The 27,921-nt window shown below is 34.8% G+C and overlaps 1 protein-coding gene across 3 annotated transcripts in view; it reads right to left on the reverse strand.

Moving 5' to 3' along the window:
• The window catches only part of NME7 (NME/NM23 family member 7), a 169,141-nt gene that overhangs the window by 113,362 nt on the left and 27,858 nt on the right, over positions 1-27,921 (reverse strand). Inside the window, exons 2-6 of one of the 3 annotated variants that reach the window (XM_012783896.3) lie at positions 20,773-20,880; positions 19,857-20,023; positions 7,864-7,974; positions 2,649-2,699; positions 186-393 (exon numbers count right to left, since the gene is read on the reverse strand). In XM_012783896.3, the coding sequence (XP_012639350.1) occupies positions 186-393; positions 2,649-2,699; positions 7,864-7,974; positions 19,857-20,023; positions 20,773-20,880 (645 nt within the window). The remainder of the gene's footprint in view (positions 1-185; positions 394-2,648; positions 2,700-7,863; positions 7,975-19,856; positions 20,024-20,772; positions 20,881-27,921) is intronic. The other 2 variants (XM_012783897.3, XM_076000367.1) reach the window with 2 other exon arrangements.

Raw genomic sequence — 27,921 nt, forward strand, 5'->3', positions numbered from 1 at the left:
TTGCCAGTTCATAAAGGAGACATATCACTGAAACACTGATCCTATGCAAAAGGTCAGAGATTTTCTCTACTACTAGATCATCTATATAAATCCACTCTAAGTCACCAGTGACAGAAATGCTTTACTTTGATATAAAACATCTAACAAAGCTAAAACAGAATTAAAATATTTTTAAAACACCTTACTCTGGCAGCAGAAGCAAACGTGTCAGGGCCATGAGCTGCATTTCTTATGCTATCTGTTCCAAAGAGGGCTCTAATGCTTCCAGAAGCATCTGTGCGTGCCACCCCAGTGTTTGCAGGTCCAAGCAGTCTTTTCCATTCACATATAGCATCATCTCTTAAAACCTCCATGGCAATAACAGGACCACTTGTAATAAACTGGATCAGCTCACTACAAAATAGGTAAGAGATTAATTTGCCTTTTTTTTCTGTCAACCTAGATAGATATCTCTTTTAACAACAAGGATACATTTAAATTTAAATATTTCAACATAGACAATTAATATTATGATCTCAGAACTGTTGGACATAGTGAATTTTACATGGGCAGGATAAAATTTTAATAAATTGAGAGTCTTACAGTGATTCAAGTCACTAATAATGTCAAATCAATTACTGTTAGCAGAAAAATCACTGTTGGGTTGCATTAAGACTATTTCATTGACTTAAAATGCATATTGCTGATCTATGTTTCTCCCGTTACTCTAAAAGGTACAGAGGATTTCCTTTTTATTTTCATGTGGTTTACCATTGCAGTCTAGTACAATTTCATAATAGAGAAATTGATGACAGTGATAGATGCCTTATAATATATTTTCAGTAAGAATTTATTTCATTCTTTTTGGGTAGAACTATAAGAATTCAAAGACTGACAAAGACTTCTCAATCAATAAACACTGAGTTAGTTTAGTGATAAAAAAAAAAAAGAAATCAACAGGCCTTCAAGAAATATCCTTTATTAGAGTAAAAGCTACTCTAAATACTCCTAAATTATTAAAGCATTACACATAGGTTCTTAATTAAAAATCCAGCACAGAGTCACAGTCCCCCAAGGTATAAAAAACAATACCTCATTTTATTTTTTCACTTCTATGAGTATACAAGGCAGCAATGATAAATTTAACCAAAATAAGGGTTACCCTCCCTCTTCCTGTGTTAAGCAGCAACAAAGCACTTCTTAAAAGTAAGCCCATGTTTCTCTCTCTTCCAAAGTAAAGAGAGAATAGGACCCTCCAGGAGAAAGGAGCATGGTGTGACAGGCCTGCCCTTTTGTGCCTCTTAACGACTATTTTACACAGTTCCTTCAGTAATGAACCATATCATATGAGCTAACTCCCTTAGTACTTCCTTTTTAAATCACTACAATTCATTTTGGAGAGTATTTCTAAGAAATAGCATGTACAAAGAAGTATTCATACCCTATGCCCTAAGAGACCCACAAGAACCTCCTCATATACATACTGCTAGGCCTTGGCTGCCAAAACAAACAAAAACCCCAAACCAACCATTAGATTTAAGGAACCCAAATGCAGGGAAAATACTACATATCAGAATCTGTGCTATGAAACAAGATTTTTCCCTCAAGAAATTTATAATCTAATGTCCTGTTAATACAGAATTCTCAAAATATGGAGTAGAATAAGCCTATAATGTGAGTGTGGCCTGTAACAATACAGGGAATGGTATGACTGATCATAAGATACTGCTTCAGCTTCATGAAACGATTTCCAATTACTTCAGCTAGTCTTTTGTTATATTTTTCCCAATACATGGCAACTAGTTAATTCATCCATTTAATAAAATTTACTACAAAGAATTATATATAAGACATTAAACTAGGAGTTGTAATTCAATGTTACAAACACATACAAAGACTATAACAAATAATAATTTCTACCAATTTCCTAGAAAATTGTATATATCTATTCTAATAAGGCTTAGAAACATTTTATAATGCTTCATTTTAAATAATTTATAACATAATAATTTTCTTATATAAAACTTAGGGAAAAACCCACTACTCTATGTAGGATACCAAATGGCATGTCTATTGTAGCAGTTTGACTAATACAACATTTTTCTTTATTAGAAATGTAAATACTCCTTTGTCAATAGTAATATGAGGCTGCACAATACTCACTTAAATTTAATTATGTCCCAAATTTTTATAATATTGATTCTGTTTTAACATATATTATTTGCTATATTTCAAGAAACAAAATACATATCAAAGTATTTAGTTGAAATACACGGGTTCTATGAATATTGTTTTATGTATACAAGATTACCAAAATAGGAGAGTTTAAAAGCACAACAAAATATTCAACATAAAATACTATTTTCACTCTAATTTTAAACCACTGAAATCTGAATAGAAAGCTATCTTCTTTGTAACTTAATGAAATTATCCTATTTACTACTGGTTAAAGCTTAAGATAATTAATGATGACATATAAGAATTATTATCTAATGAAAGAAAAGAGAAAATAATTCTTAGAAAACAATCTGTGCAGTTTCAAGAGGTTGCTATGGTCCTTTGAGAGATTATTCTCATGTAACACATTTTTGAATTGTAAAAATATAACTCTTTATTTTCTAGGATATCCTCCATTATATATACCACTAACCCCCAAATTAAGCACCTACTTATAAAAGGGCCTTGATTGGTGGTCTACATGAAAATCCATTGCTTCTTTCCTATAAAATAATCAAAACGACAATAGTTAAGAATTACAGAAGAAGATAATTATTTAGTTTACATTAATAAAGTGAAATCCTTTAAACTTATATTTATTTAATCTGTATGTGAATTAATAATTTTCACCAAATATTCTGTCAAATCCCTTCCTTTCTGAAAATATTTTGCAAGTATGAGTCATACCTATGTTAAATGTAAAATTAAAGTAAATATAAGAGGCAATATTTACATTTGTACTCATGTTATATATCATCTATCTTCCTTTTCACCAGCATCTATAACATTCTAGAAACAAAGTTTAACATTTGGCCAATATTGTTTTCTTTAAAGTGAACATAAATTACATGAAAAAATGCAAAGCCTTTATTTATTTTTATTTTTTTAGAGACAGGGTCTTGGTATGTTGTCCAGGCTGGAGCACAGAGGGATGATCATGGCTCACTGTAACCTCGAACTCATGGGCTCAAGCAATCCTCCCACCTCCACCTCCCAAAGTGCTGGGATTATAGGGCATGAGCCACCACGCGTGCCTGGCCCAAAGCCTTCTTCTAATTCCAAATTTGTCACTTTCTTCTACAGGCTTTAAACTTGAGAGTTTAGGCTAGAATTTTAATTCGCTAGTTATAGTTTTCTTTCTTAGTTAGATCTCTCCAAAGGAAAGACTAAACACTTGTGTTTTTTTTTTTTTTTTTTTTTTTTTTTTTTTGAGACAGAGTCTCGCTTTGTTGTCCAGGCTAGAGTGAGTGCCGTGGCGTCAGCCTAGCTCACAGCAACCTCAAACTCCTGGGCTCCAGTGATCCTTCTGCCTCAGCCTCCCGAGTAGCTGGGACTACAGGCATGCGCCACCATGCCCGGCTAATTTTTTATATATATATCAGTTGGCCAATTAATTTCTTTCTATTTATAGTAGAGACGGGGTCTCGCTCTTGCTCAGGCTGGTTTTGAACTCCTGACCTTGAGCAATCCGCCCGCCTCGGCCTCCCAAGAGCTAGGATTACAGGCGTGAGCCACAGCGCCCGGCCAACACTTGTGTTTTTAAAAGCTGTGTGACAAATTATGTATGTTAATGCATTCTTATTGGTTAGTAATGGATTAAAAAAACTAATGTTTTAACTGACATCACCAAAAAAGGGAAGAATATGGAGATATTCATAATTAAGAATTTATTAATGGTCAGATATCGACCACACAGCAAAAAAAAAAAAAAAAAAAAGAATTTATTAATGGTAATACAAATTTACCTTTTAAATTTATATTCCCACTAAAGACTATCTATAGAATGCACTGAAACATCACTATGTATCCTATAAATATGTAAAATTATTATATGAAATTTACAAAATAAAATAAAGAGAAAAGAGGGAAAAAATAAAAGAAAAAAAAATTTCCTGTAGTCCTCAGATAGACTGAGGCTGGAGGATTCCTTGAGCCTAGGAGTTCAAGTCCAGCCTGGGCAACACAGAGAGACTCTGTCTCCAAAAAATTAGTTTAATTTAATTAAAAAGTTAATTTAGTCTCCTCAAAAAAAAAGAATGTCTATAGAGACAATAAAAGAATAATACATTTTAAACTGATTTAGCTGAAAAGTCTAAGGAATTTTTTTAAGCAAATCAGGTGTCTCAAAATTGTATAGTTTTCTTAAAACCATTAAACTGAGGTCACAATATTGACAAATAAACATCAACATCAAATACTTTTAAAAATACCAAAGAAGTTAAAGTGTTCCTTAGCAAAGAATCAACATTTCAGGCTTGAAAACTAATTTGGAATGGAATGCAATGTTTTGGAAGACTTTATCAGCCTATTATAAAAGGAATTCACATAACAGTTTATATCAGGGCATATGCTTATTCTAATCAAATGTACTGAAATATTCCCTTTGGCTATGAAGAGATTACTAAAATATACTATGCCAGTATAGAAAATAAAATTCATCCCAAGACATGGAGAGAGGAAGAAAACTCATACTTTTTCTAGAGTCAATTATATCCATGATTAAATTACTATATTTATTTTTCACAATATATCAAAATAGGTATGATCACCTTTATTTTACATATGAAAAGAATGAAGTTCAGTGTGGTTACACAGTTTGTCCAGGTCAAAGAGCTAGTAAGGGCAACACGAGGGAATTAAAATCCAAATCTCTCTGACTGCAAATTTCTGACTGTTTATGTTCTTTCTACTATCAACTGCAGGAAAAAAAATTCTAGAGGGTAAGGAGAAGAATTCCAAAAAATGAGATACTGTGTATATTGTTTTATATGCTAAAATGGGATAAAACTGAATGTCTAAAAAACTCATGTGGGAGTAAATTAGAAGAGTTAGCAGAAGAGTACTAAAATGACCAATTCTAACCTTTCAAACACAAAAAAACTAAACCACTAAAAAGGAAGAAATAACCACAATCTTTAACATCAATGAAAAGAAAAATCTTAATACATTACTAAAGTGTTTCAATGTTTCTTCCAACATGTCACTGATTCCATAGTTATCTCCATTCGAAATCTAAAATTAAAACCAGGATGAAAGTTCATAAATTGTTTCCTACCATTCTTATCTAATTCCTCCATTAAAAGGTTTAGAAGGAGACCAATATAAACAAGTACATCACTAACAAGAGAAGTTTTTTCTTATTGTTTTGTTGTGGGGTTTTTTTTGTTTGGTTTTTTTGGAGACAGGGTCATGCTCTGTCGCCCAGGCTAGAATGCAGTGGTGTGATCACAGCTCATTGCAACTTCGAACTCCTGGGCTAGAAATACAAATGTAGATAGAACTTAGCTGCTGCCTTCTAGATATCGTCATAATGTAGGAACTGACATTTGAACAAATAATTTTAGACAAGATAAAAACATCAAGAGAAACTCCTAATGTGTCTTACTGGGTGCGCCAACAACGCAAGGCCCTGACTGCTCTTTATCCTAGACATTCCTCAAGGTTGTGTTTACAGTGAACAACCTTGAGGGATGAGGTAATAAATCTCTTTAGGACAAAAAAGCATGTTTGTTTATTGCTTGCTAACGAAACAGTTGGTAACCCAAGTTCACTCTTCCTCAGTAGTGATACAACCCACTGTTCACACAGCCTCCTCCCAGGTCTATATCATTTTATCTCTACAGGACATGGAGGCAAGGGGAACCAACACAGTTGGTAGCCCATCTCTTCTTCCCACTGGCACTGCCCCTGTCCAGGCCTCCATTATCTGTCCTATGTTGGACCACAGCAGTCATCTCCTACTGATCTCTACTTCTAGTCTTTCTTCTTAATAATAGACTTTTCTTCTTTCAGGCAGAGTTGTTTCTCTAATGTGCAAATCTGACCATGTTACTCTTCTGCTTAAACCTTTCAGTGGTTCCCCATTGTCTTCTGGATCAAGTTCAGACATCTTTGCCTGACCTATGAAAATGATAAAAGGAAAGAGGTGGGGGTGAGGGGCAGTGGAACACACTGTTAAAACACTGTGGACACAAGATGGTGGTTTACAATGAAATTTGACTTCCTAAGGGGCCAGTAAAAAGGATTTGATGAGCGATTAGTAGTCAGAGGTGTGGTCAGAGGACTACGGAGAGAGAAAGTGTACGAGACCAAACGAATGAATATGTATGTGGACAAGTAATTAGAAGGGTTTGTATTTGTGGCCCTCCAAAGGATGGAGAGCTTTATAAGACATGGATGGAATTAATAAGCCTCAAGTTTCCAAGGAAATTTAGCAAATTTATTCCTTGTGGTGCTCTTAAAGTGTCAATTGGTTCTAGCATCTTTCCTCATGTGCTATGGAGCCATTATAATAAACAAATTGCATCTTTATCATGGGAAGTCTGATGCCAAGTTATCAAACCCTAGAGTTGTGGAGACATAGACTCAAGTAACCCTCATAACTTTATGATATAGGTACTTTTATATCACAACTTTATAATACAAGTACTCTCATTCTGCAGATGAAGAAACAAGCACAGTGGTAAGTTGTTCAGAGTCAAATACCTTGTAAGTGGCACAGTTACAAGCAATGTGCCTCTAGACTGTGCTCTGAAATGTCAGCCTCCTGCCTCTCTAGAAAATATATGAACTGGGAGATCTTAGGGGAAAAATTAAAATTAAGCATATGTTGTTTTGGGGATAAAATTGAGGGTGTCTTGTAAGTTTTCTAGGCATCAGGCAGATCAAAGCCAAGTTGAATGTCCACTGCTATCCATTGTCCCGATTCTCAAAGAAACAAAACTGCAACTGACCCATAGAATAGATACCCATAAAGTGATGATTTCTTGAAGCAGTGAAAAGACACCTGACCAAAAACAAACAAAAAAACTAGTGGAGAAACAAAGAACACTACAGGAGCTGGCTCTGCCTAACTGCTACATTCATGCCCCTACAGACACTCCGTCACATTCAACGAGCCTCTGCCCTAATAGATGCCCCATCTTCCTTCTCCACCTTCCTGTTGCAGTCTTTGTTTTGCTTACTTGGGAGAAATGTTTTAAAAAACAAGTGTCCAATGTCATAGAAAGATCATTTGTGTGCTTTTTCTGAAAGGCTCTCTAAAAAAACTGAAGAGAAGGTTGTCCCAATCCTCCATTCTTTGTTTGGATGTTGTGAATATTTTCCTTTCCATTGCCAAGGTAGAAACACAATTTTACCAGGGGGTTAGAGTTACTTACTTAGTGACAGAAAGGGCTAAATAGGATGCGTAAGTCTTATTTTCACTAAATAAATTAGAAAATATCTGGTCAGATAGGTTGGATTGCTTTTCATAGTAAATAGGTATACTTACCTATTGTATATATTAAGAGGAGCTAAGGAGCATCCCCTTGTCAAATAGAAATAATCAGATATTCATTTCCTCTATCACTTTTATGTAGTGTGATAATTATATATTAAGAAGAGTTTATAATTATCAAGCATTGGTGTTATAAAAGCAGATGAGGCTATGAAAGATAATAAATAGTTAAATGAGGCATATATAATTTGACAACTTCTAAGTATTTATAGTTGGATGGTTATTTATGCATCCAATTACCCATTGTCTTGTTGTTCTCATTCCAGTAAGATATTCTGTTCTTTGCCATTCAGTGGGAGATTTCTTATTTTAAACAATGACATGAAAGGTAGATCATTTTTTAAAAAAGAATCTAGACATTATGTAACTAAAAATGATCAACAAATTACCTTGAAATCACCATCATTTTGAGTTTGGTTATAGTAAATCCAGCTTCGATTATTATTTCAATTATTTCTCCAGCCTTTGATACTGCATCTGGTTTAATCAGAGCTAATGTTCTGTAAAGAAATAAAGAATAGATCTGAAAATATATACAGTTCAGCAGTTTTTATTTATAATTCCCAAGCAGTGGTAGTGCCCTTAATAATTATCCTAGATTATCAAAATTTGAAATTAATTATATGGAAAAATATATTAAAGACATCTTTTAAAAGCCTACATAACGTAAGTTTAGTATTTTTCCCAAAGAAATCAACATTAGAAATCAAATTTAGGAAAACAAAAAGCTTAGGGAAAAAACATTAAAATTTTTATTTTCAATATGCCCATATTAAAAAATAGCAATTTAAATTTTCTATTTCTTAAAATACATTTTATACAAAGGACCAATTTCTAAAAAGTTGCACTAAATATATTAATAGCTTGTTTTTTGTTCTCTTAGATTTCAACATACGTATGCTATGCAGTCAGTTCAGCATTGACTTGGAAATAATTACAAATTCTTCTCTTGAGACTCTTTATTCATAGCATGGGAGATACACAAAGAACCAAATGTTTTCTTACTCAACAATGTATATGAATAGCAAACACCATGCTAACTTTTAAAATTATCTTTTCCTCCAAGAGGATATATCAGAACAACACACTTTTCCTCTCTGAAGTCTCAGAATTAATAGGAATTTGGAGAGGGAGATCATCTTAGTCTCCTCATTTTACTGATGAGAAAGTAGGCACAGAGAGGTTACATGCCAAAGGTTACATGGCTGGTCAGTAGCATGTTCAGGACGAAACACCCAACTCACAGGACTCCCATGTCTATGCTCCTTCCACATCACAAATAATGTTACTATTAATATTATTAAAAAGGGGCATCATCACCAACCCCTCAAGAATAATATTTGCAAATACAAGATAAAACGTAGATTAGTTGTAGCAGTTCAGTTTACATGATGAAGAATTACTGCAACTTTCCCTTCCATATTTCCAGTTGTTCTGACAATACTGGCATTAATTCAAGGAATCCATAAAAGGAAAACAGTTGGCTTTTCACCAACAAGACAACATAGCTGAAAATATAATTAAAATACCCTTACTTACAGTAACTTATGGCTGAGATTTGAAACTGTAAATAAAAGAAATCGTTAATCTTAATCTATTTATTAAAAACTATACCAGATAATCTTTTTCTTTATTTTGAAACAGATGTGTCACTTATATTCATTTATATTAAATGGTATCATAGAAAATACAGTTAAAACTCTTTACTTTTTTGGCCATGCAAGCGAACTCATGCCTGTAATCCTAGCACTCTGGGGGGCCAAGGCGGGTGGGGGTGGATTGCTCGAGGTCAGAAGTTTGAAACCAGCCTGAGCAAGAGTGAGACCCCATCTCTACTAAAAATAGAAAGAAATTAGCTGGCCAACTAAAAATATATAGAAAAGATTAGCCGGGCATGGTGGCACATGCCTGTAGTCCCAGCTATTTGGGAGGCTGAGGCAGTAGGATCCCTTGAGCCCAGGAGTTGGAGGTTGCTGTGAGCTAGGCTGATGCCACGGCACTCTAGCCTGGGCAACAGAGTGAGACTTTGTCTCAAAAAAAAAAAACCAACAAAAAAAACCTCTTTACTTTTTAAATTATTTAAATATCATAAGCCAAACTAATCTATAAATTGTTTATGCTACACTCTGAAACATTTCACTAACCATAGCTCTTAAAGAAAATATAAAACATAGTCGCAGTCAATCAATTTCTGTAAATAAGATATAATGTGAAAAGTCCAAAGCTGATGGAACTTATTTTAAAATATAATTTTATTTTCTCTTTAAATGCCTACAGGAGACAATGGGTTGATTGCATTTCATTACATGATTAATTACACTAAATAAACCCCTCTGTCATATCTTTGTGGCTTAATTGTTTAGTAGGTAATAATCAAATGTATTTTACAGGGGAAATAAGACAGACATCAGGAATCATATATGCTATTTAAAAGTAAAAATAGCACACAAACAAAAGGGCCACAAAAATATTAATATATTAATAGTGCCTCTGTTACCTACTGCTGCCTAACAAAGCACCCAACATGCAGTGGCATAAAACAAAAATTTCTTGAGGTTCTGTAGATTGGTGGGGTAGTGATTTCCCCATTTGGCTAGAGGATAAGGTGGAGGCTGTGCTCAGCTGAGAAGCTAGGCTTCTCTTTCCTGTGGCCTTCCATCCTTAGGGAGGCTAGCCCCGGCTTCTTCATATAAGCCACATAGGGACCAGTGAACATGCATTTATCAAGAGCCCCCTTGAGGCACGTTAGCTGATGTTCCTTTGGCCAATGCAAGTCATATGGTCAAGCCCAGAGTCACTGTGAGAGGAGACTAGACAAGTACATGGTTTCCAGTAGGCATGATTCACTGGGGGCCATCAATATAACAATCTAAATCACAGTAATCCTCTTGCCTGCACTGAGGCAAGCACTGTAGTAGATGCAGCTTGAGATATTTTCAAAAGAAAGCACAGAATTATGAAAATCATTATTTAACATTAAAACTTCTTAGCATTATACAATTGGCCTGCCTTCACAAACTCAGGATGCAGATTTCTGAAAAACAACAATTCTCACAGAGCCATGAAAAAAAATATGTTCTTCATATACCATCAGGCTCTGAGCAAAAACTGCAGCAAATATGTTTGTGATTGACAACAATGGCAAAGTTATTCAGAGCAATCCCTCCACTGAAAACTAAAATAGTGGATATTTTTAAAAAATGTTTTTAAAAGCAAAGATGAATTGACTAGATGGTCAATAGTTATTAGGACAAAAGTGAAAAAAAATGAGGACACAGAAAAGTGAGAAAGAAAGTTGTTTTTGACTTGACATCATTGCTCCTCTGGCAAATTTGAACTTTGGGAGAGTGGACCAGAACCCAAAAGATGATCCTCCCTATAACAATTTGGCACCAAAGGCTACTCCCCCCCAACTCTTAGCATGAAGCACAAAGAACCAGGCAGGCCTTGAATGGCCTGGCAGCAGAAGCTCACATCACCTAGGTAGTCTCAGAACTTCCAATTTTTGAACCTGGGTAATGATCATACAGATTGTTAATGCCTCCAGGAAACAGACAGAAACAAACACAATATCTCCCTAAGAAGAAAGGAACTTCATCCTGTACCTAAAATAATTAATATATAAATACACAGCACATACAAATCATACATCCACACATGACAATCATCATCACACAAAAATAACCCCCTCACCCACACACGAGGGAAAAGACTAATGTGAGGGAGAACCAGAAGAAACAACACAGAACACAGAAAGACGCGCAAATATTTCAGACACTAAAATTAATCAGATACAAACTGTAAAATGACCATGCAAACTATGGTTAAAGGACTAAAAGGCAAGTACAAAATATCATTCAGAAACAGAAAACTATAAGCTATAAATAATAAGTAAATTTGAATAGAATATTCAGTGCCGAAAATAAGAACTAGACGAACGGTTTGACAGAAGACTAGATGCACCTGAAGAAAGAATTCTTCAGAGAAAATTCAGAATAAAGTAAAGAGAAACAAAAAGATACAACATAGATAAGAAAATAGTTTCAAGAATGTAAATGGGGGAATAAAGACATTTTCAGATGTTATACCAACTGAGTTTTCTACCAGTGGAAACACTTGAAAAGAGATTCTTCAAAAATGTAATTTAAACAAAAGTAAAATCATTCCAAACAGAAAGTTTTAGATAAAAGAAAGAATAAAAAGCAAAAAATGGACAGGCCACAGTGGCTCATCCTTATAATCCCAGCATTTGGGGAGGTTGAAGCATGAGGATTGCTCCAGGGCAGGAGTTCAAGACCAGCCTGAGCAACATAAGGAAACCTCGTCTCTGTAAGAAAAAAAAAATCCTTCCTGTAGTCCCAGCTACTTGGGAGGCTGAGGAAGGAGGATCGCTTGAGCCCAGGACTTTGAGGTTGCTGTGAGCTATGCTCATGATACTATACTCCAGCCAACAGAGGGAGAGAGGGAGGGAGGGAGGGAGGGAGGGAGGGAGGGAGGGAGGGAGGGAGGGAGGAAGGAAGGAAGGAAGGAAGGAAGGAAGGAAGGAAGGAAGGAGGGAGGGAGGGAGGGAGGGAGGGAGGGGGGGAGGGGGGGAGGGGGGGAGGGGGGAAGGGGGGAAGGGGGGAAGGGGGGAAGGGGGGAAGGGGGGAAGGGAAAGGGAAAGGGAAAGGGAAAGGGGAAGGGAAGGGAAGGGAAGGGAAGGGAAGGGAAGGGAAGGGAAGGGAAGGGAAGGGAAGGGAAGGGAAGGGAAGGGAAGGAAGGAAGGAAGGAAGGAAGGAAGGAAGGAAGGAAGGAAGGAAGGAAGGAAGGAAGGAAGGAAGGAAGGAAGGAAGGAAGGAAGGAAGGAAGGAAAGAAAGAAAGAAAGAAAGAAAGAAAGAAAGAAAGAAAGAAAGAAAGAAAGAAAGAAAGAAAGAAAGAAAAGAAAGGAAGGAAGGAAAGAAAGGAAGGAAGGAAAGAAAGGGGAGAAAGGGAGGGAGGAAAGAAAGAAAGAAAGAAAGAAAGAAAGAAAGAAAGAAAGAAAGAAAGAAAGAAAGAAGAGAGAGAGAGAGAGAGAGAGAGAGAGAGAGAGAGAGAGAGAGAGAGAGAGAAAGACAGACAGAGGGGAGAGGGGAGAAAAAGGGAGAAAGAAAGAAAGAAAGAGAGAGAGAGAGAGACAGAGAGACAGAAAGAAAGAAAGAAAGAAAGAAAGAAAGAAAGAAAGAAAGAAAGAAAGAAAGAAAGAAAGAAAGAAAGAAAAGGAAAAAAGTGGAGAAACGTAAATTAATGCTGATGTATAAAACAATAACAATGAATCATTAGGGTCATACAAATAACAGATAAAATACACAACAAAATCAGCATATAATTCAGCAAGGTAGAAAATTGCGCTAAACTGTTCTGAGGTTCTATATTTCCAAGAAGGGAGATAATAATATTTAACCTTAGGCTTTAGTAAGTTAACACATTGACTGCCACACTAGAAAAAAAGATTTTTTCCTTGGGGCAACGGTGTTTTATTACTAAAATAGAATAAAAACTTGGAAAACAAAATGATCCTACCTAATTTAATGAAAAATTTCTTTCTTATTGTTTTCTGTGCGTGAATAATATGCAACTTGAAAAATAGTTCACGCATCTCCCAAAGTAGAGATGTGTGAGTTACATATGCTTCATAAATCCCTGGCCTCAAAACTAGCCTGAGTTAAATACAACTCACATGGCAGTTGGTATGCATGCATTAGATTCCACTGTAAGCACTAAATGTATAGAAAAAGAACATATGTCTTTCAAACCAAAAGAGAAAAAAGAAAGGTCAAAAAATCCTCAAGATGTCCAAAAGAAGTCAGAAAAGAACCCAAGATAATGTTATACAATAAAACAAAACAGGCAGGAGAAAAAAAGCAAAAGATAGGATGGCAGAGTTAACTATAAACACATTAGAAGTTAGGTTAAAAGTGCTCTACATTTGAGATGAGTCTTTATCCTTTGCCAGAAAAAAAAAAAGAAAAAAAAGAAGTAAAAATATTAATTTAAAAAAAAGTACTCTATGGTAAAAGATGAGTAGTATAAAAATGGATTTAAAAAAATCATTCAAAGACAATCACACTGGATTTAAAAAATAAACAGCTATGCTACATGAAAGACACATTTAGAAGAGTGAAAGTCTGAAAGCAAAAAGAATGAAAAAGGTATACCACACAAACATTAACTAAAAAAAAAGCCAGCACTACTATATTAATATCAGAGACAGTAGATATTAAGGCAAAAAGTATTGCTAGAGATAATGATAGTCTCTTCACAATAAAAGGTTTAATTTATTAAGAAGATATAACAATTTAAATCACTTAGTAACATACCCTTAAAATTGTAATATAAAGATTAACATAATTATAGTAGGAAATTTTAATAAAACCTTGGTAATTCATAGACTAAGCTGCCAAAAAATAACCAAATATGTGAAAGATTTGAACAACACAATTCACAGATTTAACCTAATGGATACATATATAAAAATATACAAAACAGCTGCAGACTAAACATTCTTTTCAAACACACATGGATCATTGGAATAATAGACTATACTAGGCCAGAAGCAAATCTCAACCAATTTTAAAGACAGAAATCATGTAGAATATGTTCTCTAGACACATATAATTCAGCTAAAATTTATAATAGAGAATACGGAAAGTTTAATATGTTTAAAAATAAATATACTTCTAAATAATCAATGAATCAAAGAAGAAAAACACATAAAAATCAGAAAGTATTTCAAACAGGATAAAAATGTCATGTCAAAAATAATGGGATGTGCTTACAAACAATATTTAGAGGGAAATCTATACCCTTAATTACATATTAAAAATACTGAAAATTGATAAAATATATAATTCCAAAACAAGCAATAGCAGAAAAAAGGAATTAAGAAAATTACACTCTATCAACTTATAATTGCATGTCTAGCAACAGCATCATTCAAGAAAGAGGGAGAAATTTTTAAAAGTTATAGATTTTTAAAAGCAGAGGTAGTTTATAATGAAAAAATGAAGGATAAGATTCAAGAAAAAAATATTTCCAAAAGACAGTTTGATATGCAAGAAGAATTGGTGAACAAATGTGTAGGTAAATCTAAGCAGACATTGCTTATACAAAAATAAATAAAAGAATGTCTAATATTCTGGTAAAAAACTGAATGTCCAAAACAACAATAAGAACAAAACTATGTATGATGGAAGAGAAAAGATTAGAGCTGAAGTGTCCTAAACTCTTTGTATGGCCTGGGAAAGGATCATGTTATTATAGAACTTTGAAAATTTTAAGTTAAATATATGAAAACATTTCAAAGCTAACCGCTAGAGAAATAGTATAGAATTAGATAACCTCTAAACCAATAAGGAATACGGCAGACAGAATAAGAGCTTCCCCAAAGATGTCTACGTCCTAATCTCCAGAACCTACAAATGTGTTACCTTACCTGACGAAAGGAACTTTGCAGATGAGATTAAGATTATAGGCCTTAAAATGGTGGAGACTATTCTAGATTACTCTCATTGCCCCAATCTAATCACATGAGCCCTGAAAATCATAAGAATCTTTCCCAGCTGCAGAGAGCCAGAGAGATGTCTGTGTGAGGACTCAGCCCGCTATCCCTGGCTTTGAAGATGGAGGAGGGGGGCCACAAGCCAAGGAATGTGGGCAGCCTCAAGAAGCTGGAAAAAGCAAGGAAGTAGATTCTTCCCCAGAGCCTCCAGAAAGTAATACAGCCCTACCAACACCTTGATCTGCTCCTGGTGAGACCTGTGTTGGGCTTCTGACCTATGGAACTGTAAGGTAATAAATCTATATTGTTTAAGTGACTGAGTTTGTGGTAATTCGTTATGTTGTCAATAGAAAACTATAAAGAGGAAAAAGAAAAAGCTGAAGAGAAGAAAAATACCTCAACTAATCCAAAAATAGGCAAGAGGGAAAAAAAATAGAAAAGCAGGAAACTACCAATAATTACAGCATTAAGTATACAGGTACTAACTTTACCAATGAAAATCTAGAAGTTTTCATACTGAATTTAAAAAGAATTATATGCTGTTTACAAGAGACATACATACCTAAAACATAACAGGGCAAGGCTAAAAGAGATGGCAAAAAGGCATTAATTAACCCACAAATACAGTCAATCAAACCATTCCTAGGGAAAGACAGCTCAGTCTAGAGCTGAAAAGGAAATTCAACTCTAATCTGTTAAGTGACCAAAAACCATCTGACAGAGAATTACAGAATGGAAAGGAAGAATCTGATCTTATTTTATAGAAGGAATCTTAATTTCTCCCTGAGAATTTAATAATGGAAAGGTACTTTTCATTGTATCATTTTGGGGGGATTTATGCTGTCATTGGGGCTATCATATATCGATAGTAAGCCATCATGTACAATGAGACCATTGATAAGTAAAGATGAGGAAAGGACTGCGGGTGAGTTTTCAGCAAGGCCTTGGTAACTGAACTAAGGTCTTCCTCTAATGCATTAAGGTGCCAAAACTAAAATGCTCATCACTGGTCCCAGGACGATATACAAAGTGACAATAGTAAATGGTATTGAGGAAGTGGTTTCTTTCCCAAAGGTGAGAGCAAGACCAAACTAATATTTTGCTGGTCTCCTCGCCTGAGAAGACGACTTAGTCTACTAGAGCTTGGCAGGCCAGTTGGCTTAAAGATATAAAACCTATAGAACAACCAGGAATGTGTACCCTTCCTCCTCATCAATAAAATGACTTCTATCCACTCCTAGGAGAAAGCACCCCCTCCCTCTCCATTTCCTCCATTTGCTCCTCCATATCTGGCCACACAGAAGGGTTTCTGGTCACATGTGGCCCTGCCTCTTTTCTCTCAGACCTGCAGGCCCTCAAGCAGGGCACAGTTTATTGTTTTCCTGCTTCTACATGAAAAACACATCTGAGTGTGAGTCCAGCACCTGCATAGAAGCACTCTCTCCCATGCTCCATGGGCTGGGGCACAGGCAGGGAACCCTTTGCAAGTGTGCTCTCAAGCTTTGCTCTGCAGATCTGTCTCTCCCCAAGTTACAGATCAGCAAAAGGGGAGTGGGAGGGGGTGGATGGAAGAAGTAGGAATGGGAAGAAAATCTCAACTCTTTTTAAACATAGCTTTTACCAGAGAGCCTAAGTAAAATTAAAACTTTATTTTGCCAGCATCTTGTGAAATGAACCCTTATACACTGTTGGTGGGGCTGCAAATTAGTACAACCCCTATGGAAAGCAGTATGGAGATTCCTCAAAGAACTAAAAGTAGACCTACCATTCAATCCAATAATCCCACTACTGAATATTTACCCAAAGGAAAAGAAGTCATTTTATAAAAAGACATCTGCACTTCAATGTTTATTACAGCACAATTCCGAATTGCAAAGATGTGGAATCAACCCAAGTGCCCATCAATTCAAGAGTGGATTAATAAAATGTGGTATATGTATACCACGAGATACTACTCAGCCATAAAAAAGGATGAATTAATGCCTTTTACAACAATTTCTATGGAACTGGAGACCATCATCCTAAGTGTAATATCCAAAGAATTGAAAAACAAACACCACATGTACCTGCTATTAAATTGGGACTAACTGATGAGCACACATGTACACAGAGGGAAGTAAAACTCAATGGAAATCAAACAGGGGAGAGGGGGAGAGGGGAGGAAGGGATGGATGAAAACCCACTTAACAGGTATAATGAACACTACCTGGGTGATGGGCACACTTACAGCCCTGACTCAAGCATTACAAAAGCAATCCATGTAATCAAAAACATTTGTACTCTTGTAACATTTTGAAATAAAAAAAAATACAAAAAAAAAAAAAAAAAAGGAAACACTAATGTCCTCATCTTAAAAACATTGTAGGAAAAGAACATTGGTAAAACAAAAAATGGGAGGATAGGAACAGTGTATAAACTAAAAAAAACAACTTTATTTTGATCCCCTTCTGGGTCCTGTGTCAGTTCTCTATCAGTTAATAATTTGGAAGGAAGAATGGAGACTGAGCTCAAGAGATGACCAGAAGCTAGCTTAATGTACAAGGAATGTAAAGGATAGAGAAGAGAAATAAGAGAGATTTTTGAAAGAGGTAAACAAATTGATAAGATTAGGTCTCCATCTGGATGTAGGAATACAATAAAGATGGAACTCAAGGAAAGCTTCTAATGTTTGAAGTCTGTGGTTAGGTGAACATGGTGCTAGATACAAAAGCAGCAGGTTTTTCAATGAAAGTGAATTAATTCAACTTTAGATTTGTTATTTTTAAGTGCCTGTGAGGAATCCAGGTGGAAAGGTTCAGAAAAAGCTGAACATATGGTTTTGCACCTGGACTGATAATATAAATTTGGAAGGCAACATAGAGTTGGAAGTCATGGAAGTACACAGAATCCTCTGGGAGAGTGTACAGAAAGAGAAAAAGGGCCATGTGCAGAAACCTGGGGAACACTCAGAGTCTTTTTGGCCTCTTTCTTTTAAGAGGTCAACCATAGCAACCAGGGGAAGAGAAAAGAATAGTTCTTAAAGTATTCTAGACTTCAATTATTCCAGTTGGTATTTATTAATTTTAATGTCTTTTAAGTCATTTGTTTATTAATTATTATATCCCAATAGTATAATCCTGCTTAAGTATAATAATACCTGAACCTTGAAGCTGTTTCAAAGTCAAAATAGTCAAGATTTTATGACATTTTTCTCCACATATAAAATTTGGAGAAATATATACCTGATGACATTTCCAAATCTGCAAATATAAAAAATTTAAATAGTTCATATTAATCAAATTCTAATCTCAGAAAATATATACTCAGCCATAACTACAAAAATCTAAAAATATATAAAGTATGATTTCAGTACCTTTAAAAAAATCTTATGAATAAGGTATGTTTGGGTTAAGCAAATACTTAAAATTATTCAGTATCACCATCTATATCGCGCATTCACTACAACCATCACCACCTGTGTATTAATACCACCCTAAGCATCAGATCATCTCAAGAATTATACAGGGCTTGTAAGGAAAGTCTAGGGAAGTCTCAGAAAGAGATACCATATTACTATGGAGGTGACTCAGATATTCGGCAATAGGCTAGTTATTTGGGTTGTAGACCTCAAAAAATAGTTGGCTGATTTTTTTTCCTATTGAATTAAACAGTTTTTGTAGCTTTTTATACATATAGCTTTAATACATATTATTCATATATCCACCAATGATCCCTATTTTAATTGATTCCTATTTTTAATGATCCCTATTTTTAATTATAGCAACAATCCCTCCACAAATGCAAAAAAAAAAATTCTCCAAACCATACAAAATATAAGCTAAGAAATAAGAGCCAAGAAAGATGACAAAGGGAATTAAGATTTCATTTCAAATATAGTTCATTCTAGTCTCAGAAAGATAAAACTCATAAATGTAGAGACTGAAAATTAAAGTGTCATCTTGATAATACTGAAAATTGACATTCAGAAGAAAAACATTATCGAAAGTCTTTGTTTTCTATATAGCCTAATTTTCAGCTGCCATCTCCAACTTGTTCTGTCTCTCTTCTAAATCAAAACTGAGAAAAAGAATGACAAATGTAGCATTGACAAACAAAAGAGAGAAGAAGAGACACATGTGGAGGGCACAGATGCTGCAGTTTCTCTGCTTTACGAGCAATTGGGAGGGAGAGAGGAAGGCAGGAATGCAGCCAGTGGGAAGCTCTTCGCCCAGGCATACCATACCTCCAGACATTTTCAGTGATGTAAACTCATTCATTCATTTAACAAAGTTTTGTGGGCCACACCCTGTGAATAATTTACTGTTGGAAGTATCACTACAACAGTTTTAAGGGATACAGTTGTGAATAAGACAGGTCAGTTTATTTATATGATTTCTTTCTTTTTTTTTTTTTGCTACACTCATTAATGTCTTTCTACAACCAATCAATCATTCAACATTTATTGGACATATATCATGTCTGTGAATAAAGCTCAAGAGTAGACAACATTAGTTACAAACAATCTAGAACTTCCTTGCCAACTAGATCAAGGGTCATCACTTGAGAATAGGAGGAAATGGAAAAAGGGAAAAATAGATAATACATTTTAAATTTGTTTCACTAATTCATTCAGCTAATATAGACAAGGTGCTTACAAAGTGGGAGGAGATGTGTTAAGTGCCATAGGATATATAAAAATGAATTAAAACAGAATGAAGACATGTACAACTATGATTTATCAATTAAAAAATTGAAAAAAAAAGAATTAGGACAACCATTTTCCAGGTCCTATGCATTATCCTATGGTTAAATCTTCCCATTCTTGATGCAGACTGACTTTGGACCCAAAGTCAAATGAAAAAAAGATTATGTAATTGGTTTCTTACTTTTCTTTCCTACTGCCCAGTTGACGAGCTGTATATTGATCTCCATAGTCAATTAATACCAGTTGTCGAGAAAAGACATTCACTTTGTTGCCTATAAATAAATCTTCCAAATGCAGGTTATCATATTTGGTGCGTTTCAAAAAGGTACGATGATTCTTTACATCATGCTAGAACCAAAAACAACAATATAATAAAAAAGTATCAGTAAGGAATATTCATATTATTATAAGGTAAAAATAGTTCTTAATTCTATCTTATCAAAGATAGGTTATATTCCATTCCCTTTTTGCTATAAATACAAATCATAAATTTTTTTATAACTTTGGTATTTCCTAATCCAATCCAGTAATAACATAAAAGCTTCTTATTGGAAATTTAATACTTAAACCCCAAATATAAAGATTTTTATTGCCAAATTATTCAGTAATTTGGTGCCTATAAATCCCAAAGAAAGACAGTCATACACCCAAATTCCTGCTTTCTTGTGTATACAAAATCCCAACACAAAATAGATCTATTTGTTAAAAGTGTTGACAATTAAGAGACACAAATAAATAAACAAGACTATATTAGTGCAATCCTCTTCAACCTGACTTCTTGATAGCAATAATGGTGGCATTTTTATCAGCATAATATTTATCTATAAAAATTTATCAGTTATTGTTTGATCTAAAATGTAAATAATCCCATTTCAGTTTTCTAACCAAAAATATCTGCCTATTGATGACATTAAAAATAAAAGCACAAAGTTATCTTCTTTTATCTTCTTACATTAGAATTATAATGAATAACAAAAAAGAATTCATATGTATATAAATGTATTTTAAAAAGTAATTATATGAAAGGCAATCCTATTCCTCTCCCTATCCACATTCACCCCCTTTGCCAACATTCAAGCAAAGAAAGGCTTATTTACCATTTCAACAGACCCATCTGCTGGGTAGAACAGAAGTTCAAACCTTCGAAGAATTGAAGCATTTGGATCATACCACTCTGCAAGGAAAACAAATCTTTCACTATGATTCTGCAAAGAAAGACAGAAAAATTTTAACACTAACTTATAAAGAATAAGTATTCTTATATATAAGACATACAAAATGAAGGCAAGATTTACCAAATATTTGCAAGAAACAAATTTGCTACTATCCATTGTATTGATTTTTCTGCTTTTCAACAAAATATCAGTTATCAACACATCCTCAGAAATACTTTTAATTTCTCATTATATAACCTTAGAATTCTCAAAGATGACTTATGAATTGTTTAGTATATCACAGCCATTCAATCATCCTGAGTAAATTTACATATTTTAAGAACCTGAGCTCCTGATTTGACTACTGTAACAATTCAAAGTCCTTCTAAAAGTAAGTTTACATACAAAGAGATTATCAATGAACTAATAAAAAAATTCTGAAAGAATTGTTCTCTATTACAGGAAGTTTTAACTTTCCTAAATTTATGAATCTAGCAGTATGAGAAAATTGTCATTAAAATTATAGCAAACATCCTTTCTCTCCTCAGTAATTTCATATGATAGTATCTTTTCATAGACATAGTAGGAGAATGTGTTAGTCTAGGACCTCTGAGAAGCAAATGCCAAGACAGGATTGAAGATACAAGAAGAATTTCATTAAGGGAAATTCCTATAATAGAAAATGGGGATGGAGCCAAAGAAGACCAGGAAGATGGCAGTCCACAGTGCACACCTGACCTGAGTGGAGGAGATTGGGCAGGGAAGGTTAGGTGGACTCATCCTAGATTGCTATACCATCTAAGGAAGGTTCAGCAAGCCCTCCCGGAGTGCTCGAGCCAGGGAGCAGACAGAGGAGTGCCATGACTCTCAAAGACCGGGCAGGCCAGCTTTAGCATCCCTACTCCTCTCAGTTACTGGCTGGGAACAGCCTTTGGAAAGTAAGTCCTAAGCACAAAAGCAGCAATGGATTTCAGAGCACAGCAGCTGGAGACCATGGTCATGTAAGCTCCCTGTAGTTGGAGGTCTAAAAGTACATTCTTACGGGTACCACGGAGAATAAAATGAAAAAAAAAAAAAAAAAAGTCAAATATTGGCCCTTAACTATTAGGCAGGATTTCTCATTATTATGTAAGTTAGTAAAAATATCCCAGCCCCAAAGGTCCTTCATTACAATAAGCAAATGAAGATATAAGGAAAAAGAGACTCTAGGAGTTTTGTTGCTGAATCTAGATGTGCCATTTGACACTCTGGTTAGAGCATATGTTTGGGTTATTTTTTCTGTTAATAATTGACTTATAAATTCTAATGGTAGAAGTTGTATGTTTAGTCATACTTATGATTTTATTCATAAACTAAACATAAATGAGTAATTTTTAAGACACTATTTTATTTTTCCCACAATCATCCAAAAAGACACATTTAAACAATGCTTATTAGTCAAGAAAAAATAAATGTAAAATCAGAGACATACTATGACATTTGTAAAAAGCCTTTCTTATACTGTTTTCCATATTGATATAATACAGCTCTTTTGAATTTAGGCTTCACTGTACATTCTAGTGCTGTACCTCACTTTCAATAAAAAATCTGAATAATTTTTAATAAAAATTTTTTACTATCTCTAGTAAAATATTCACTGAAATATATAATTGAAATATTGTCATCACTAAAATAAAAGTATAAAATGGAAGAAATGACACATCTAACTAAGGCAAATGAAAAACTAATGAAAGTTGGTACTTCATTTATCCAAGTGGAATTTTGTACAATACACCATCCAGAAAACAGTTTTAAGACAAAGAAAATAAACTGAGGAACTACTGCTTCTGGCTATAACAAAGTGACTTATAGCACACCAGTGCAACTGTCTAACAACAAGTAGAAAAGTAAGATATTGAAGACCCTGGAGAGTTTCTAAGGCAGCCAGGATATGAGGATCAAAGTAGCAGAAAGACAGGAAGCCCACTGAGATGAGCCCAACATTCTGTGTTGCTTTAACCCTGAGGACACGACGTGATGAGTGTCAAGCAGGCAAGAGACTGAGAAGCCTAAGAAGCCGGCAGAGAAATCCTGTCAAGGGGTACAGCAGATGACACAAAAGGGAGCTCAAACCTATGCTTGTCCAGTGGAGCTTTTGGAAATTATTAATAACTCCCAAGCCAGGACTGTTTGTTCAAGAGAAAAGGTTTATTACCCCAAGTACAAATTGTGTTCAAACTTGATTTAAACTTTTCTGTTTTAACTCTACAGTAAAAATTTTGGTTACGTCCTAGAGTTAAGAGGACTATCTAGGGATATAACAGTGGTGCATCTGGACTTGACACAAAACATCCCATTCAGATTGGAGACAGGGTCTCACTCCGTCGCCTAAGCTAGAGTGAAGTGTTGTGATCATAGCTCCCTGTAATCTCAAACTACTGAGCTCAAGGGATCCTCCAGAGTAGCTGGGATTAGGATGGCCTTTCAACTACCTGCCTGAAACACGTGCACATGCACACTTCCACACAACTCCCAAGCCAAAGTTGCCTTTGAAATTTTAAAATTTTTACTTTTTAACTTTGTTGAGCCAAGTCTAGCCAAGAACTTGATTCCTTTTTCTACCAAATGACAGCAAAGCTAGATATCATTTTGTTTGAATTCTTCATTTTATGGATAAAGAAACTGATTTCCAGAGCATGTAAATGACTAGCATAAAGTCACAGCGCTAGTGAATAACTGAGCCCAAACTGGAAGCTATGCTTCCCATGACTCAAGATCTTTCCAAATCACCAGGCTTCCGAGGCCAACTCAAATGGGCAAAACTAACACTTTAGTAACACATAGAGATATCTCGAGATTTTTTGCCACGGATGTTCTGATGAGAATGTCACAGATAAGAATAATTACATGGACATTCATTCTCTCTTCACTGAAGATTTGTTTCTATCAGAAGTACTTTACGAAGAACATTTAAAGATTACATTGCATCAAAAAGAGAATGTTTCTTAAAGAAGCCAAATAATTTTTCCACTTTTGAACATTTTAAATATAATTTATACATTATAAGGTCTATCCCTAATCACACTTTTTTCCAGAAGTCTTAAAGTCTGTGTGTGTCTGTGTGTGTGTGTGTGTGTGTGTGTGTGTGTGAAAGAGAGAGAGAGAACCTTCCTAAACCATCGGTCTTTATGGTAAATAATATAAACATTTTTATAACATGCATGTGTATATTATTGAGTAGAATGTAAACTTCATGTAAGGTATAAGATAAATAGGTGATTTTAAGGAAATGATATCTGAAGGACAATCAAGCCTTTGGAGAATTGAATTAAATCACATTTCTCTCTGCTACTGTTCAAAGAGAGGCCTAGCTCTACAACAGATCATGTGAAACAATTTTTTTTCCATGCACATGTACTTAAAAAAAATCCACTCCCTCAATTCATGAGGAAGTTTAAGCTTAGGCCACCAAGTATAACTGTATCTTGGCCTCATACATTTCAATATCACTGATCAGAAAGCCATTCCATCCCTGATGACACTATGACAATCCATCAACAACTGGACCTGGCACTACCAGAATTGCTGAGTGCAAAGAATGTGCCAAACCAACAAGTCTTGTTGCTGCTACTATTGCTGTTATCATTTGCTGGCAGCCTACAGCAAGTGACATGTCTCTGAAATGTATTGCTTTAAAGAGAAGATCCAGAAAGCTATAGAGTTTTTTCTGAGCCTTGGAGGGAATACCTCAGAATGTGTAAGAACATAGACTCTAGAATCAGATAGATAGATCTGTGATCATGGACAAAATACTCAACCTCTCTAAGCCTCAGTTTCCCCACCTGTAAAATGGGAATAGTAATGTAGTTTCCTCATAAGGTAGCTCTGGGGATTAAATGACTTAGTGTACATGAAGCACTAATGATTTCTATTGCCTAAGTCTCCCATAGCGGTGATGATTATTTATTGGTCCATGTGTTACTCTAGAGCTGCGCTACACACACTCATCTCCCTCACTGGTCTTTTCTCTTGATTTGTGATGACACAGACTCAGCTGCAACTAATCCTAGGTAAATAGTTTTTTAAAGGTCTTTACAGAAAAAAATTAGTACACAGGAAAAAGGAATTTGTGATGGACAGAAAAACAAAAATGTGACTAAAATTATATTTATAAATGAAAAGAAAAATTATTGAACATATATAGTTATTTCTATAATAATAAGTAATTTTTTGTAAAGGATATTTAATAAATCAGAGTCAGAATACAATTCTTGCCTTTTGGGGAGTTCAGACAGTTATGGGTCTGTTTTTATCAACAAAAATTGAGTAACAATTTTCTTTTCAAATTTTCTAACACCACTTATTACACATTAATCATCAGTTTTATTCAACCCAAACTTCTCAAAGGAAAGGCATCATTGAAAAAATCAAAAATTACATTAATCAACATGAAATTATTGTTGCAAATTGTAGATTGAGAAATTTATAAATGCTGTGCTTTGGCTTGTCACAGAGAGCAAAGATGTTATAGAAAATATTAGCAAAATATTCATATTCATATAGTTAATATATTTAAAGTCATATTAGACATCATATGCAACCTCTATATCCAAAAGAACAGGTATTATACTTTACCATTTAGCTACTAAGATACAAAATTAATTATGTGGCTAGGTTTCCAGGACCAAGCTGGAATCTGAGAATCTACATGAATGTTTATGAAGAATAAAATCTGAAGAACCTGTCTCCAATTCCACAAAGCAGAGCAGAAACATCTGATATTTTATTTAAAAGGGATAAATATGTACAGATGAGAAAGCATTTCAGTTCAAGACTTCCCTGGCATCAAAAATAAAGCACTGAAAAAATGTTTTCAAATAAATTATCTAAATCTTTGTTTAATGTCTCACAAGTGAAGCAAAATGTCTACTTAAGGAATCTTTTCAAGTTATTTTTTTATTCTTGATAGTAATAAGCCTGGGGGAAAGGCAAGAAAAATTGAAAAGCATACTCATTATCTAACCTCACATCAATTATAAATTCAGAAGAAACAAAATAAAATATTAATATGGATGAAAAAGCACTCCCCCGATTCATAAGCACTTGGAGTGAAGGATGAGTGCATGTGTGTATGCACATTTGTGTGCATGTTAAGCAAGGATGACTATTTCTGAATAATACATAATAGTACAAAATTACCTGCACTGCTTTTTACTAAAAACTCACAAGGCTTCTAAAGAGTAGGTTTAATAATAAATTGCTCTGATGCAATGGAGCCCCTTAACATGTAAAAGTCCCTTACCCTCTTCCAGGGACCTTGTATCCTGCAAGGCCTCAAGAGAGTATAGGAAAGTTAAGATAAGGTATCAACTCAGCACATACTGACAGAAATATCATCACTGTTAAGGATCAAACACTTATAATGCTTAAAAAGGAAGAAATAAGAAAAGGAGGGCAGGCAGGCAGTGCCATTATTGGTTTGTTTTGTTTTTTATTTAGGATACCAACTATCATGAGCTTTCATGAATCAGTAGGATACACTGTTTACATTTGGTTGCTTGTACTTAAGACTCTTTTAGTTTTCTCTGAACTGCTACTAGTTGAATTAACCCTTACAAATATTATTTACATCTTACAAAAGTATAAACCAAATATTGAATTAAGCAGGTAGGGAGGGAAAGGGAGATAAGCTAACAGTATGTCAGGTGTATCTAATATATATTTTAGTTAATCCTCTCAACAAACCTCTAATGGAGGTATCCCCCTTTTTTACCAATGGGAAAACAGAGGTTCAGAGAGGTTAACCATCTAGATATTAAACAGCTAAATATCTGGTCAGGACATGAGTTGGGATTCAAACAAAGGTTTGTCTGATGCCAAAAGTCAATGCTCATTTCCAGACATCAAAAGCACTGAATCAAGAAAAAAGATATGAATCAAGAGTTCTGGATCAATCAAAAGAGCAATGGCGATGGGAGATAGTGAGAAAGGCAACCTGTCTATGAGGTACACCTGAGCAGAAAAGCAGACAGCAGTAATACGAAATCAGAGGAGGTCACTGACAATGGAAAATCAGTTTGGCCTTGATCCTAGGAAAAATAGCTCTGACAAGGTTACTGAAGCCCTCTTTAAATATTTCTAGCAGTTTCATTTAAGAGATGTTACAACAGACCAAGGAAGAGAAGTCATTCAGAATTAACACAAGATTACAACAGCTTAGGGAATGAAAATCAGTTCATGGAATAAAAAAGGCACACAAAAAAGGAAAAAAAATGCAATGACAACAGTAATATGATGTGCTGGTAAGAGTTCAAAAACACAGCAGATGTTTGGAAACATCTTTATTTCATCCTCATTACTTTGAAGGGTATTTTTCAGATTACAGAATTCTATGTTACAGCACTAATAGTTATTCAGGAATACATCCCGAAGAACAAACTTTAGATTCTTATGCCCCAAAATAGTAACTGAGGAGATTACTCCAAGGACCTTCAGTTTTTCAAAGAAAAGCATTTTTAAAAAGTTTAATGACATTATTTACCAATCATCTATTACATGTCTGAAACACAGTACTATATATACTTCTATTTTCTGAAAATGTGAAAGATGAAATTTTCAAATGGCTACTACTTGCTTATATTACAATTATAGAACTGCAAATGGTTATTGTTAAGAGAGAAATACTCACTGAGGGCCATTTATGTGCAAAATAGTATACTGGGCATGGAGGGTAAGAATTGAAAATGTTGGTCTGGTGCAGTGGCACACACCTGTAATCCTACCACTCTGGGAGGCCAAGGTGGGAGGGTCACTTGAGCTCCAGCATTGGAGACTAGCCTGAGCCAGAGCAAGGCCCTGTCTCTACTAAAAATAGAAAAATTAGCTGGGTGCTGTGGTGCGCACCTGTAGTCCCAGCTACTCAGTGGGATGAGGCAGGAGGATCACTTGAGCCCAGGAGTTTGAGGTTGCAGTGAGCTATGATGATGCCACCACACTCTGGTCAGGGCAACAGAGTGAGACTCTGTCTCAAAAAAAAAGAAGAATTGGAAATGTTTACAAAATTGAATAAGACTGTTGATGGAGCTTAGAACGAATTGAGAAAAAATTTGGAGT

Source organism: Microcebus murinus, chromosome 2 (genome assembly GCF_040939455.1).
Source record: "Microcebus murinus isolate Inina chromosome 2, M.murinus_Inina_mat1.0, whole genome shotgun sequence".
Taxonomy (NCBI): domain Eukaryota; kingdom Metazoa; phylum Chordata; class Mammalia; order Primates; family Cheirogaleidae; genus Microcebus; species Microcebus murinus.